The 13,118-nt window shown below is 43.4% G+C and overlaps 1 protein-coding gene across 5 annotated transcripts in view; it reads left to right on the forward strand.

The window, feature by feature from the left end:
• The window catches only part of znf385c (zinc finger protein 385C), a 133,822-nt gene that overhangs the window by 92,820 nt on the left and 27,884 nt on the right, over positions 1 to 13,118 (forward strand). For all 5 annotated transcript variants that reach the window (XM_034592584.1, XM_034592586.1, XM_034592587.1 and 2 more), the window contains one exon: positions 12,336 to 12,478. In XM_034592584.1, the coding sequence (XP_034448475.1) occupies positions 12,336 to 12,478 (143 nt within the window). The remainder of the gene's footprint in view (positions 1 to 12,335; positions 12,479 to 13,118) is intronic.

Below are 13,118 nucleotides of genomic sequence, written 5' to 3' on the forward strand. Positions count from 1 at the left end.
AAAAAAAATCTGTTCGGGAAAGGCAATTTACTGGCTTGCTGCAAATACAACTTGTTTAGCAGGAGCTGTTTTGCATAACAATGAATGTAATAATACACAAGTAATGTACAGTACAATTCTCTTTGCAAGCAGTTTGCTAGTGTCGTTTATATAAATAAAGCAAATGGTCCCGCCTGCAACACCGAAGAATTTCAGACTATTTGCAAGTGTGTAAATGAGTCATTAATTGTTAAGAGCTTTTCTCCTGTGTGTGCGTGTGTGTGCGTGTGTGTACGGGTGCGTGTGCATGTGCGTTTGTGTGCTGTTTGACAGTGTTCTTCTCTGGTGAGAGATCTAGAGAGGATACTTCCACGGCCATCAACTACAACCACAACTTCATTTTCATTTCACATTCGTCACAGCCTCATAAGCACCTTTGCGTCTGCCACCCGGTGTCTCGGCGAGCGTTTTCATCTCTCGCTCCTCTCATCTCGTCACTGAGGAGCTAAAATTAGAAAGCAACCTCTGTCTCGTACTGATTTTTCTCCTGTAAACCGCATCCTACCTTCCTTGAAGATCCAACCGGCCCCGGCTCGCCCACCGTATCTAATCAGTTTGTAATGAGTTGTCACAGTTGGCATGATGGCTGGCGTGACGCTTGGTTGACCAGCCTGATATTTATTCATGTAAAAAACGATGTCGCACTTAATGCCACTTCCACAAATGACTCAATTTGCCAAGGAAATGAACCTCATCTGAGTTCCTGTCAATCATGTCGAATTCCTTATCCCCCGGGAGTTTTGCATATGTGTGAGCATGCCACAACTTTGAATTAGTTCATCCACACTTTTTCAACACGGCAAGCGCTGTGTCTGATAATGACGATTGTTCGGCCCCTCAAACAGATGTTTAAATTGTTCGTCATATTTTGTCTTTGATCTTTTCCCTTTTCAACATCGTCTGTGTCATAAAAGTCATTTGGTTTCCACTGACTGAGAAAGGTCCAACAGCTGTCATCATTATGAAAGCTGCTCACCCTTAGGCTTGGAAGAAGAAAAAAAAAACAATACTTTTCTGATTCTTTTCCCCCTTTTTGCTGTTTATCGTCACGCTGAAGTTCGGCGTACAGCTGCTGCAGAGTGATGACTGGCCATCGGCACCATCTGCATAGATTAATGTGTTTGATATTTCCCTTTTCCACCTCCTATTTTCCTTGGGAACATCGGGAATCTGTAGCATCTCCGTTGCCCGCCCATAGCTGGCTGCCTCGTAGGGCTTCACAGTGGGGAAGCTGAGCAATTTGTTTCTGGATGGCTCCGGGCTTATCGTCTCCGCTTGACAGATGGGCTTTGCCTCAGCTCAGGTCGGGCTTGGTAGCAGTGCGATGCTCGCCGCTTGCCTGACAGAACTCATTATAGACACTCCCTGGGAGAAGAAGCATCTCCACGAGGTCCTGTTACCACCACCCGACTGCCACGACTCACCACTGAGCCAGACGTCCAAACACACTGAAATTATTTGCTCAAACCTGCTTAACCCAGAAACCTTGCAGTATTTCTTACCTTTCACATAAAAAAATAAAAAAAAACAGCTGTTGAGAAAATGAACAAATTCGATGATTAAACAAAGATAATTTCAGGTTGGTACTAACCTCACTTCTCTCATTCTACTTCCGGTAATTTAATTTGAGCCCTAACCTTGTTGTTTGTCAATTCCAGTAACACAGCTAAAGGTTGATATCTTTTTCTGATGAGACAATGGTCGCTGCTGAAGCTGGAGGCTGAATATTGATCTTATGTAAACTTCATTACCCTCTGTTTTATTTATTGGCTCTGAATTAGCCTCTGTATAAACCTTTATCCACACTGATGGAGTCTAAATCTCCTTATAAATCTCATGCACACTTCTTACATCTTATACTTTTTAGTTCTTTAATCAACAAAGGTCCAAAACACTCTCAACTAGAATGGCACAGTAGAGCACATTGCTTCGCCAAGGTCCAACTGTCACTTTATGAAACCACATTTAAATTCACTAGATCACGATTGGTGCGCACCAAATCGCACACAGTCATTAAAATCAGTCACCCAAATATGTCAGATTTTTGAATGAATGAGTGAATTATTCTCAGATGTTGAAAAACACCCTATCTCCAAATTCCTAGATCTGCCCTTCGATCAGAACCCAAACCAAAGTTTAATGTTTTCTTTCCTGAACCATAACACATCCTTCCACCAAGGCTCATTTTAAACCACCCAGTACATTGTTTTTGCGTAATCTTGCTTACAAACAGACGAGGGTGAAAACATAACCTCCTTGGTGGAGGTAATCGATGCAACTGAACAAGAAACAGCATCTTTTTTGATTGCTGGTCTGAACCTGGCACCTATAATACCCACAATGCAACTCAACTATCAACAACTTGGAGGCCAGAGCTGCAGGTGTGTTATGCTAGTCGTGGTAGCCTCAAGTCACTAGCCTAAAGCAAAGATAAAGAACCGGGCTGGAAATTGGTGGAGTTGCTCCATTTCAATTGTTGAAATACATGTAACCTCTTTAGGTAACTATGATGTGTAGCTGACTGAGTACAGGTGGGGTTTTAGGGTTTGACAGAGATGTAAACTCAACTGATTCAGTGTCTTACTTTGTACAATTCCTCTTAAATTGGCGTGACAGAAAAGTAAAAAAAAAATCCTCTCCCTTCCTGAGAGTGCTCTATTTTCAGTCGTGGGTCAAACTGTGCTTAGCCTTGCATAAAATCAGGCCACATGGAGCAGTGTGCCACCTTCTGCAATCCAGGGAAAAGAAGGAGAAAGGAGGGCAAAACTACATATGAGAGATTTTGATGAGAGGAAGTTACTCAGCTGAGATTAAATATAATCCTCATAAGAAAAATCTTCACAACCTTATTAGAGCTTGACTCCATGTGTCGCTGCTGCAAATATCTCCGCTCCCTTCATGTGGACACACAAACCGGAGAGGAAAGACGCACAACCGTTCACACGGTGTAGAAGCACACGCATATTTGCTGCATAAACTGTATCAGCCTGCCGCACATACACAGGAATACAAATTGTCACGTGTCACACACACAGTCATACCCTTACACACTCCAGTACACAATATACAGTCGCAGTGCAGCCAGCACGGCATGCTGAGTGACCCAGAAAAAAATGAGTGAAAATGTAATTCAAATAAACAACTTTAAAAGGCTTTAAGGTAAGGTGAGGAAATGAGAGGCAGGGAGGATGGGGCACAAAGTGAAAGGGCTCTTTGTAGACATTTTAAATTGCCTGTTTTTCAAAGTAGTTTATGAAAGAGGAAAGTGGCCCAGAGACATAAATCTCCAAAAAAAGGTCAATTTGACGGCAAAAAGCAGCAGGAGTCGCACATTTATTTGGCTGCTCTCCCAGTTTGTGTCTCGTATTTTGAATAATGCCGTATTCGTTGTGACGAGATCGTACCTGAGTCTGTGAGGAAACGTATAATTTTCGCATTTCATTCCACTGAATTAATCAAATTGGCTTAATTGAGAGCTAATTTAAGTTCCTCCATCATCTCTGTCTGCACTGTTGAATCTAATCAGTCCAGTCGTAAAGACTTAATGTCAGGTTTGCACATTTTCATCGCACTTGAAGGAGGAGTGGAGATCAGAAGTGAGGGAGGAACGGCTGGGGATCGAGAGGAATAAAAAGCGACGGTCTTTAATTAAAACTGATTGTGCTTAATGTTCTCCGTCCATGCTGTAATGGTTCCCACGGTGGCCCTCAGACCACCTCCTGATCAAGCAGATGCTAATTGGCTGTTATGAGTCACTTTCTAGCGCTCTCTGTCTGTGTCTCTTTGTGACTGTCTCCGTCTCTCTGAGGACTAGATTCGGACATCCAGCAGCTAAATGTCATTTCATGCCCTCAAATGGCTCTGAGCCACTAATACACTGTGAGGCCAATTTACAATTTCCAGACGCAGCCTCTGTGAGACAGCCATTTGTATGCATGGTATATTTTGCTTATTTCATACCTAAGTTAAAAAAAAAAGATTATTTTGGTTGTAACTAAAAAGGTATAGCTCTAAAATTTTTTGCAAAGTTGTAGTTCCTGTGCTGTCACATCCAGTCCCATCAGCTCCGTGGTCTGAGGCGGTGCAGCCCTGCCCGGAGGTTTGCGGGCCGACTGGGGTGATGGTGAAACAGCGTGGCAACAGTGAGGCAGACGCACAATGAGCAGCATCGTGTTATGACTCCGAATGTGTGTGTCAGGCCTCGACAGTGTGCACATTTGTGACAGCCAAACTCATTGACTGGCATATGAGGACTGTGCTAAACATCATCAAAAAGAGAGCTTATTGTGCGCGCTTGGCAGCTGACAAAAGAACCATCCACATGGTGCCGGGTAATTATGCTCATATCGTGCCTGCACTTTGTTCTCATCGTTTCAGCAGTCAGCAATTTTCCCCTCGTAGCTTTTCGCTCAAAACATTCAAGAAATTCATTGTCACAGCTGGGTACACAGATCGTAAGCCTGATGGCAAAGGTCTAACCGACGAGCAGCAGAGACGTGATGCATAACGGCCTGAAATTCTGCAGAAATCAACAAAGAGCTGATTTGTTTTCATCAAGATCCATGAGTTATTGTCTGAGAAATCAATGGAAATGTTGAAAAACAACCTTGCAATGTTAAATAAAGTTAAAAAAAAAAAGTTTTTGTGTAATCCTGCTAACTCCTGAACTGCCCCCCACAATCGGGTTTAGCATGAACAGAAACAAAATGGCTGTTGAATCTATTTACCAGGTCAGGCCCTTGAGAAACTTATACATGATGCTGTATCTTATAGCTTGTAAATCTAAACACACTCATTTCTAAAAGAGAAGAAGAGGCTTTCTGTCCTTCTCGGCCATCTTGCAGAGGCATTTGAGCAGCAGAAGCAGGTTCTCCTGAAGTTTCATTGGAGCAATGGTCATTATGAGTGTCTTCAGAGTCTCTGGGTTGTTGTAGTTCACTGGGTTAGTGCCATTTCTTATGCTAGAATCTCCAGACTTCTCCTTCAGGATCCCATAAGTGTTGATGATAAATTCACAGAATTGAGGGTGAAGTGCCTTTTTGTACCCAAGCTTATTCAACTGCTCCATGAGGTCAACATACCTCTGACTGAGGTAAATTTGATAGCCTTTATTTACCTTCCCTGTCAGTGGATTTGTGCTAACCTACAAGAGAGGAAGAGAAGCTTGTGAGTTTCCTCTGCATCACGATAGTACACTGGAATGCTTTGTTTTTCAAAATGTTCATTTTTTGAGTTAAGTTCAGATTGAAGCTTTGTTGAGATTTGATGTCTTACCTATAGACTAAGGTGTCAAAAAGGATAAAAGTCTTAATTGAAATGCAAACAACATTGAAGGGGTTTCTTACCTCTAGGATCTTGGCTGGTATATTCTGCAATGTGAAACCATAAAGCCTCTTTTGGGCCTTGAAGACACGAGACAGAATCCTCCTGTCCAGTTGTAAAGCAATCTCTCCCAGGATCATGTCTGCAACAGCAATAAATAAATTAGCTTGAAAATTCCTCCTGCTGAGATATTTTGAATGTGTGCCTAGTGCTTGCTGCCGGCTCGAGAGAGACATTTATAAAAGCTGCATGTTTATAACATGATCCAGGTTGGTGAGAGAGAGAGAATGTGCCAATTTGAGAGAGAGAGAGAGAGAGAGAGAGAGAGAGAGAGAGAGAGAGAGAGAGAGAGAGAGAGAGCCTTGGGAGCCAATCCAAACAGCCAGCAAAACAACAAACCAAAAATTGTAACGAACGCAAAGGCTAACGATAAATCCGACTTACTACTGGCTTGTATGGCTGTCTACAGACTGCCATGTGGCCCAGTAGTCATCCTCAATACCTCTTAGCCTTCTAAAAACGTGCTGCTGCTTGAATCGCAACATCAAAAACATCAAAGGAATCTTTCCTGGCTAAACATACTGGAAAAGAGAAAGCTAGACTATAGCAAAGCCCTCGAACAACAAGTGACTATTCAAAAACTATAGGTCCTATCTGTGAAATAAAAACACCGTGAGAATCCCAAGACTTTGCCGAACCTACAGATATAGTTTTCTTATTGGTTAGAGTCAAAAGATTTGACCGTAGGAGCGAGTTAGAAAAGTGTGGCTCCTTCCAGAAATTTCTCTAAATGCTCTAAATGGGCGAGAGACCTTGACTCCCATTCATTTTCGCACGTACGTGCATGTACGACGAAAACTGCGGGAGGAGTAGCGGAACGAAATTTCATACGGAAGAAGAATAAGAAGTCAAATAATAAGTATACATGCATAGGCACACATAATTAATCATTTATTTTTTTAGTAACACTACTATTACTTAAACTTCTAAATAAGCATCACTCACCTTCAGCCACATCAGCCTGGCAGCTGTGAGGCTTCGCCTCCTCACATGTGTCTGTCTGGGCAGATTTTTGTTTGAAAGACCTGGAGTTGGTGGGAGACGAGGTTCGATGTTCATGATGGATTTTGGTCTGATCAAGGTCTTTACTGAACTCCCTCTCATTGAGGGTGGTTTTCCATAGACTGAAATGTTTTCTTCCTGATGGGAAGCAAACTGACAACAAGATATCCAGATATTATTGTCTTGTCTGAGGAAAACAGTAAATGCGATAACACATAATTTTAAGAGTTTCTTTTGGTCTATACATGTACATGCTTGTACCACTAAAAGGTCACAGAGAAAGGAAATCTTGTGAACTAAAGAAATGCAAATATCCCTTTTGAAAATAAAGGCAACCAGAAATCCTTCACTTACCTCTGCTCATTAAACTCACAACTGTATTTTAAATTCTTGTTCCTAACTTAATTTCACTCCATTTCTTTGCCACTACACAACAACTCTTTAACAACTCTGAACTGTGCTTTAGCTGCCATCTACTGGCAAAGAAGAACATCAACAATACCTGTTGGCGCCTCCAGAGTATCATTGTTTGAGCGCTGCATCAAGGTTCTCATTTCAATGTTTTCCATAAATACACTAAGCAGCAAATTCAACCGCTCGTTCTCCTGTCCGAGTTGTTCATTTTTTGACTGCAACACAGCGACGGTTTGCTCCAGGTCCATTTTGAGGTTCCCGGGTTTGTTCGGTTTATTGATGTGTGGCAAGCAACGTCAAGGGGGAAGGTGAATATTTAGTTTATATGTTCTTCTTCTTGGTTCGGTTTATTGCCGGGGCTCAGGATGGTTATTGTCAAGTGGTCGACAGGTCAGATGGGTTGTCAACCAACATGAAAGTTAAAAGGTCAGATCATATGTTCTACATCAAAGGAGAGCCTTTTAATCAGAAGAGGGTCTTCTAAGGTTTAAAACATCTCCCAGTCTCAGACGGTTGGGGGGTTTTTTTGCGTTCCATGCGAAGTTCAAAGCTGAACAGACAGAAAATATTATCTTCAAGCACAGTTTCAAACTTTATCTGTCCATTTTGTCATGAACATAAATGTTTGTGACACTTCCTGTGGGCTACGGTTTCAAAATAAAAGCATGCATATCTGTTGACTGAATCTATACATTTGTTCATATTGTGAAAAATTTGCAGGAGCGGAAAATGAACAGCATCATACTGTATACTGGTATTTACTTGAGTACACATGAACTAACTTTAATCAATACTGTAGTTATACCAGAAACCTCAGGAAGGCTGTAGTTATATTAAAAGTTAACGTAAGCAACTTCAGGTGAGGGGAAGTAGTGTCTCTCTCTCTCTCCCTCTCTCTCTCTCTCTCTCTCTCTCTCTCTCTCTCTCTCTCTCTCTCTCTCTCTCTCTCTCTCTCTCTCTCTGTCTTAATGTAGAACCTATAGTCTGATCTCTTACCTTTGCTTATTGAGGTGCTTCTTGATTTTGATGGATTGACCCATGTGATGTTTTCTTCAAGTTTCCCTAGCAACCGTCTGGTGCATCGTGGGGTTGTAGTCTGGGTTGAAATGACAGTCATGTAGGCCCTGATTGGCGTTAATCGGACCCCCGACTTTTGTCGCTCACCACCTACTACTCGTTTTGAAGCTCTGATAATCAACTCCATCGCTTCGAGAAGCTCCGGGTCAGTTCACCTTCGGTTTGGTTTGTAAAGGTTTCTTCTCCCTTGTTGGTTTTCCTGGCTGAGTGGGCTCTATACCCTCTTCTGCAACTGCCTCTGTGGTAGAGTTAACTTCTTCAGAAACAAGGGGGCTGATGTCCTGCGAACTTTGGTTTGAGTCTGGTGGCTGGACAGCCCAGTGGATTCGATACCCTCCAGTCTGCTGTCTTTCCTTGCTGTCACAAGGTCTTTCCCTTGTTGTCAGCTAACCTGTTCATAGCGGTCACTGGATGCATCCAGCTACAATCATTTTAGAATATGGACAAGATGGTGAATATGCCTTGTACAATTTAAGTTACCAACTACCAGTAGTTAAGAGCACCAGTTGCAGGTGTTAGTGGCCACCAGCCCATGTTAGGGTCATAACTTCAGTTTTGCACCTTAGTGTCATCATGTGTTTCGGCCTTGTAAACAACAATACAGGCTAAACTTGAGGCTGAGGCTAAAGGTAAATCTCAGTAGATCAGACATCATTACCTTTATGCCTTTTTAAACTAAACACTGTCCCATTTTAGAACACAAGACAAGATGAAGAATATCCCTTCTCTGTTCTACCGCACTAATGAATGCCTAACAACAGTTGATGTTATTGGCTGTTAGTGACCAATAGCGGCTGTTAGGGACATATCTTCTGTTGTGTACCTTAATCTCATTTTATAATGGAAAGCCTAACGAACGCAATCAGTCGGTAGGTTATTTAAAACATCCGCTGCTTTATCACTTTTTTTAACCCTAACCCTGCGTTCTAGACAACCTAGTCAACCCCCGCACATCTTTACTGTCAATGATCTGTTGTACAGTCTACATGACATGGCACCTGTTCTAAGTACGTTCACCCAAAGTCAAATCTGTCTTTAGGAGGTTAGACAAGAACAGGCCGAAGGAAAAAAAGAACGTGGAGTTTTGCTCACCAAACTCCAAAGACCCTGCTGTGCCGGCATCTATCCCACATAATTACACTGGGCCACAAATAGAAAGATTTGCTCTCCTCCCCCTACGACCCTCTCCCTCTCTCCTTCTTGTGCCGTTCAGCTGCAGTTTTAGGCGATATGCAGAGCACCAGGGGGGCAGGATAGGGGTATTTAGAAGTGAGGAGACTTGTCAGAAACCAAAATGAGCACTGGAGTGATGACAAGAGAATTACAGTAGGAGGACTAAAGGGATGAGAAAGTAATTCGGTGGTAGTGGAAGAGGAGTGAGGAGGGAAGGTTCAGTATGTTTGCTTGCGTATGCTGAAATCCATCATTTTCTTAGATGAGCAAGTTGAAAATAATTGAAAAATCGATGTTTGAATTCTACTGCTCGCATGCACCGCCCCGCACAAACACACACACATCGGAGCGGATGCGATGTGACTGTGGCTGTTGTGTAACTCAGCCCAGTGAGTCATGAGAGGGTGGGATGCGTTGTTGTGGTGGTTAGAGGAAGAGGAGGAAGCCTGCCTGGGGAGGGAGAGACAGTCTGATCTGTGAGCAAAGTCATCTGGGGGAGATAGGGAGAGATTGTTTTTTCGCCAGTGGTCTGGACTGTGGTCCACAAGTGAGGCGTAAATAAACTTGAGCCTTGACGCACACATGACTCTTGACAGAACGAACATATGTGCTCATGATGAAAACATCATGCACATGTGCACACACATACACGTGACATTAAATAAGCGGAAAATCACAGAGCGATAGAAGGTTATCAGGGGCCGCGGGCGGAAATAAATCAACCATCTTTACACATGCACATAAAACACAAGAATCATGTTTGAACACTGAAATATTCATGATTATTTGTTTTACAGTGTAATCCTATAGACTCAAACACAATATGTGATACGTGTACAGTTAAACCATTTGTAATTTTGTGTTTGTGTGTGCATGTGGCTGTGTGCTTATCGACATCCCCCCCTCTACCCTCTCCTGTGCCGTTCAGCGACCGTTTGCAGGGATATGCAGAACCCAGAGGGGGCGGGGGGGGTATTTAGATGTGAGAAAAGGCAATTTGTCAAAGACCTAAGGGAGCACTGGAGTGATGACAAGAGAATTACAGTAGGAGGACTAAAGGGTTGAACAGCTAATGTGGTGATAGTGGAAGAGGAATAAGGAATGAAGGCTCAGTATGTTTGCTTGCGTACGTCCTGGGAGCTATTTGTTGTCAGAGGTGCGTAGGCAGCTCTGTTTGTATACGTTTGTGTGTGTGTATGTGTGTGTGTGCATGTGATACTAGTCTGGAAGACTCTAGCCTAGCGCGTGCACACTCCTTCACTCGCTGTCGTACATGCCTGGATTCAGGCCGTGCCTCCATGGCAGCGTTATCATCCAAAGAGGCAAACAGCCAGCCCCTGATTTAATAAGCTGCCTTGGGAGTCACAGAGAGGTGTGGAAGCACTATCAGCTGATAACTGTTCTCCCTGCAAGCCCAGCTTTTCCCTATGATAGCCCTTCCAAGAGAAGACTCGGCTCCTCGTTTTCTGTGTGTGTGTGAGCGAACCCCCGCCGGCTGCTGCCCACGTGTCTGCAGGCTGTGTCCGTCCCGTGCTGCCTCTCTCTGGGTGTCAGACAGCAGAGGAGAGCCCACACATGGCAAAGGCAGACCTGAGACCACAGTGCTTAGAAGCATATGTCCCCCGCCCACCCACCGACCACACACACACCCCACATCATGGCTGCCACTCCTGCCAAACCACAAAAAAAAGCCATGGGCCAGACTACTGGCAAATTCCACATCTATCACCATGTTTTAAGCTTCACACAGGCCTTAAAGCAGCATTGTCATCATCCTCACAGCACAACCTTGAAATCCGTGCTAAGAAGAAGAAAAATACCCGAACACAGAATATAAAGGCACCCCAAATCTTCTGAGAGCAACTGCTCCGCTTTAGTTTGACAGTTTCTGTTATTTCGGTCACTGTGGCCTTGTAGCCATGTTTTAGCCATCTGTAAGTGAACTGTAAGTGGAATAACTTTTTGAGGAGTTATGTTTGGAGCTAGTGGAGGAAGGAGTGTGTGTGTTTTATAATAGGTGATGAATAATAATGCTAATAATAACTATAATAATGTTAATGATGTGTTGGTTGGGTTCATGCTGGAGTTTGAGGTCATGTTGCAATTTGTTTTTTCTTAACCATGATCCTTTATTAAGCTTAACTGTTTTAGCTAATGAAGTGAATAATTAATAAAAGCATTGAATACCTTTTATTGAAAATGAATCCAGGATTTAGTCAAAATGACGATGCTTTTTTTTATTTCTAGTCCTTCGTCTTTCTTGGCCTTTCAGAATTCCCAGCACAACTCTGATCATTTGATGGAAATGTTTCTTAGAGTAGGGGTATTGAACTTTATCTTTTTGCGATGGTGTTTCAGTCATTTTATTGCAACAGAAGAATTGTGCTGCATGGTAAACAGAGTAGTGGATCATGTGCTCCATAGAACTGATTTTGCACACCATGTGTTTGTCTTCACCCACTCTTCTTTACTCCAACCATCTGTCTTTGAAATCCTCCTCCCCCACTGAGTAGCTGCTCTTTTTCTTTTGGGCCAAGACGCTGGTATTATTGTAAGGTCACTGATTGCTTTTTTTCCCTTTCTGTGGCATGCATTATCACACGCAGACGTTGTTTGTATGTGTGTGCTGCAAAGCGGCTCGCATGATAGGCATAGTATGGGGTGGCCACAGTGACCTGCAGCTGACACTGATGATTGATCCTGGTGCTGGGATAAGTGCCTGCGCACCGCCGAGCGCACAGGTCCACTGATACGCAGCCAGGTGGAAAATTAGAAATCTCTTCATCCCTGGTCCATTTGAAATCCGATATCTCCCATCTTTCCTTAGCGCCGGCACCTTTCCTCAGCCAATACATCAGTAATTAAATGATGTGTGTGTGTGTGTGTGTGCATGTGTGTGTACATGAGGGGGCAGGTGCATGTCCTTGGGGGGCTGTTGGGGTAATGGGGATATTAAGTCTCCAGTAAAACTGCCCAACCCCCTCATACACATGTTTCTAGTGTCTGCATAAAAACAGTAACCACGCACAAACATCCACATACACTTGAGTTGTACGATTTGTGCTGGGTGTCAGGTGGAGGCGTAACGGTGCCTCTGGCGTGGAATTAATCAAAGTCAGACCCCCTCTATGTGCTGCACCTCACCTCTTGGAAGGCATCAGTGCACAGGAACAGTACCCCCCCCCCCACACCATGTTAACATACTGTTATTTCTTAGCTTCTAACATCCATCTCTTTGTGTTGTCCAGGTACGTCGGCCCAGGGTAGCTCCCTCCTCGCTTCCCTCCCCATCCCGGGACGGCCTCTTCAGCCTCAGATCGACCTCAAACACCTCCTGCCCTTCAGGCTCAATGGATCCTCCCCCCTCAGCCTCTTCCCTAACTTTAATACGGTGAGTCTGATGTCATTAAAGACGTTTTCACTCTGGAGAATGTTCATACAGTCGGGTCTGGACATTTTCTGGAGTTTGCTTTTCACATATAAGGAACGTTGCAGGAGACAGTTAGACACATTCACAACAACAGGAAAACCTCCTATCATTCATGCGAGAGGTGGCGCCAGGGTGGAGCATGCAGGAGGCAGGATATGTTGCTGCAGAAGTCAAATCTGAATCTCCAGACATAATCCTGCTTAATTCTCACATGGGCTCATTCGGACATTCTCTGGAGTTTTAATTAGGGTTAGGATTATCCTAAAATCCAGATAACGTCCGCAGCAACTGACTCGGACATTTGCGTTCTCACTTAAAGCCACATGCACATACAGGAGATTATCCAGAGTTTGAATTTATAACTTTTATCAACAAGGAATTTCAACAATAAAGGTCTCTAGCTGACCCCAAAATGGCCTGTAAATAATAAGGTACCTAATTAGATCCAGCAGAAATATCATGTGAAGAGGTGGCTCCTCTCTCTCTGTGGAAAAATATTGTGATTACACTGTTTGGTGACATGCTTTACATTTTCAAGCTTGAACGCTCGAAAATGTATTTTGACATTCTCCTCTCATGCACTCCTCGAAAATGCAATTTG

The sequence above is a fragment of the Hippoglossus hippoglossus genome, chromosome 8, assembly GCF_009819705.1.
Source record: "Hippoglossus hippoglossus isolate fHipHip1 chromosome 8, fHipHip1.pri, whole genome shotgun sequence".
In the NCBI taxonomy this organism is placed as follows: Eukaryota; Metazoa; Chordata; class Actinopteri; order Pleuronectiformes; family Pleuronectidae; genus Hippoglossus; species Hippoglossus hippoglossus.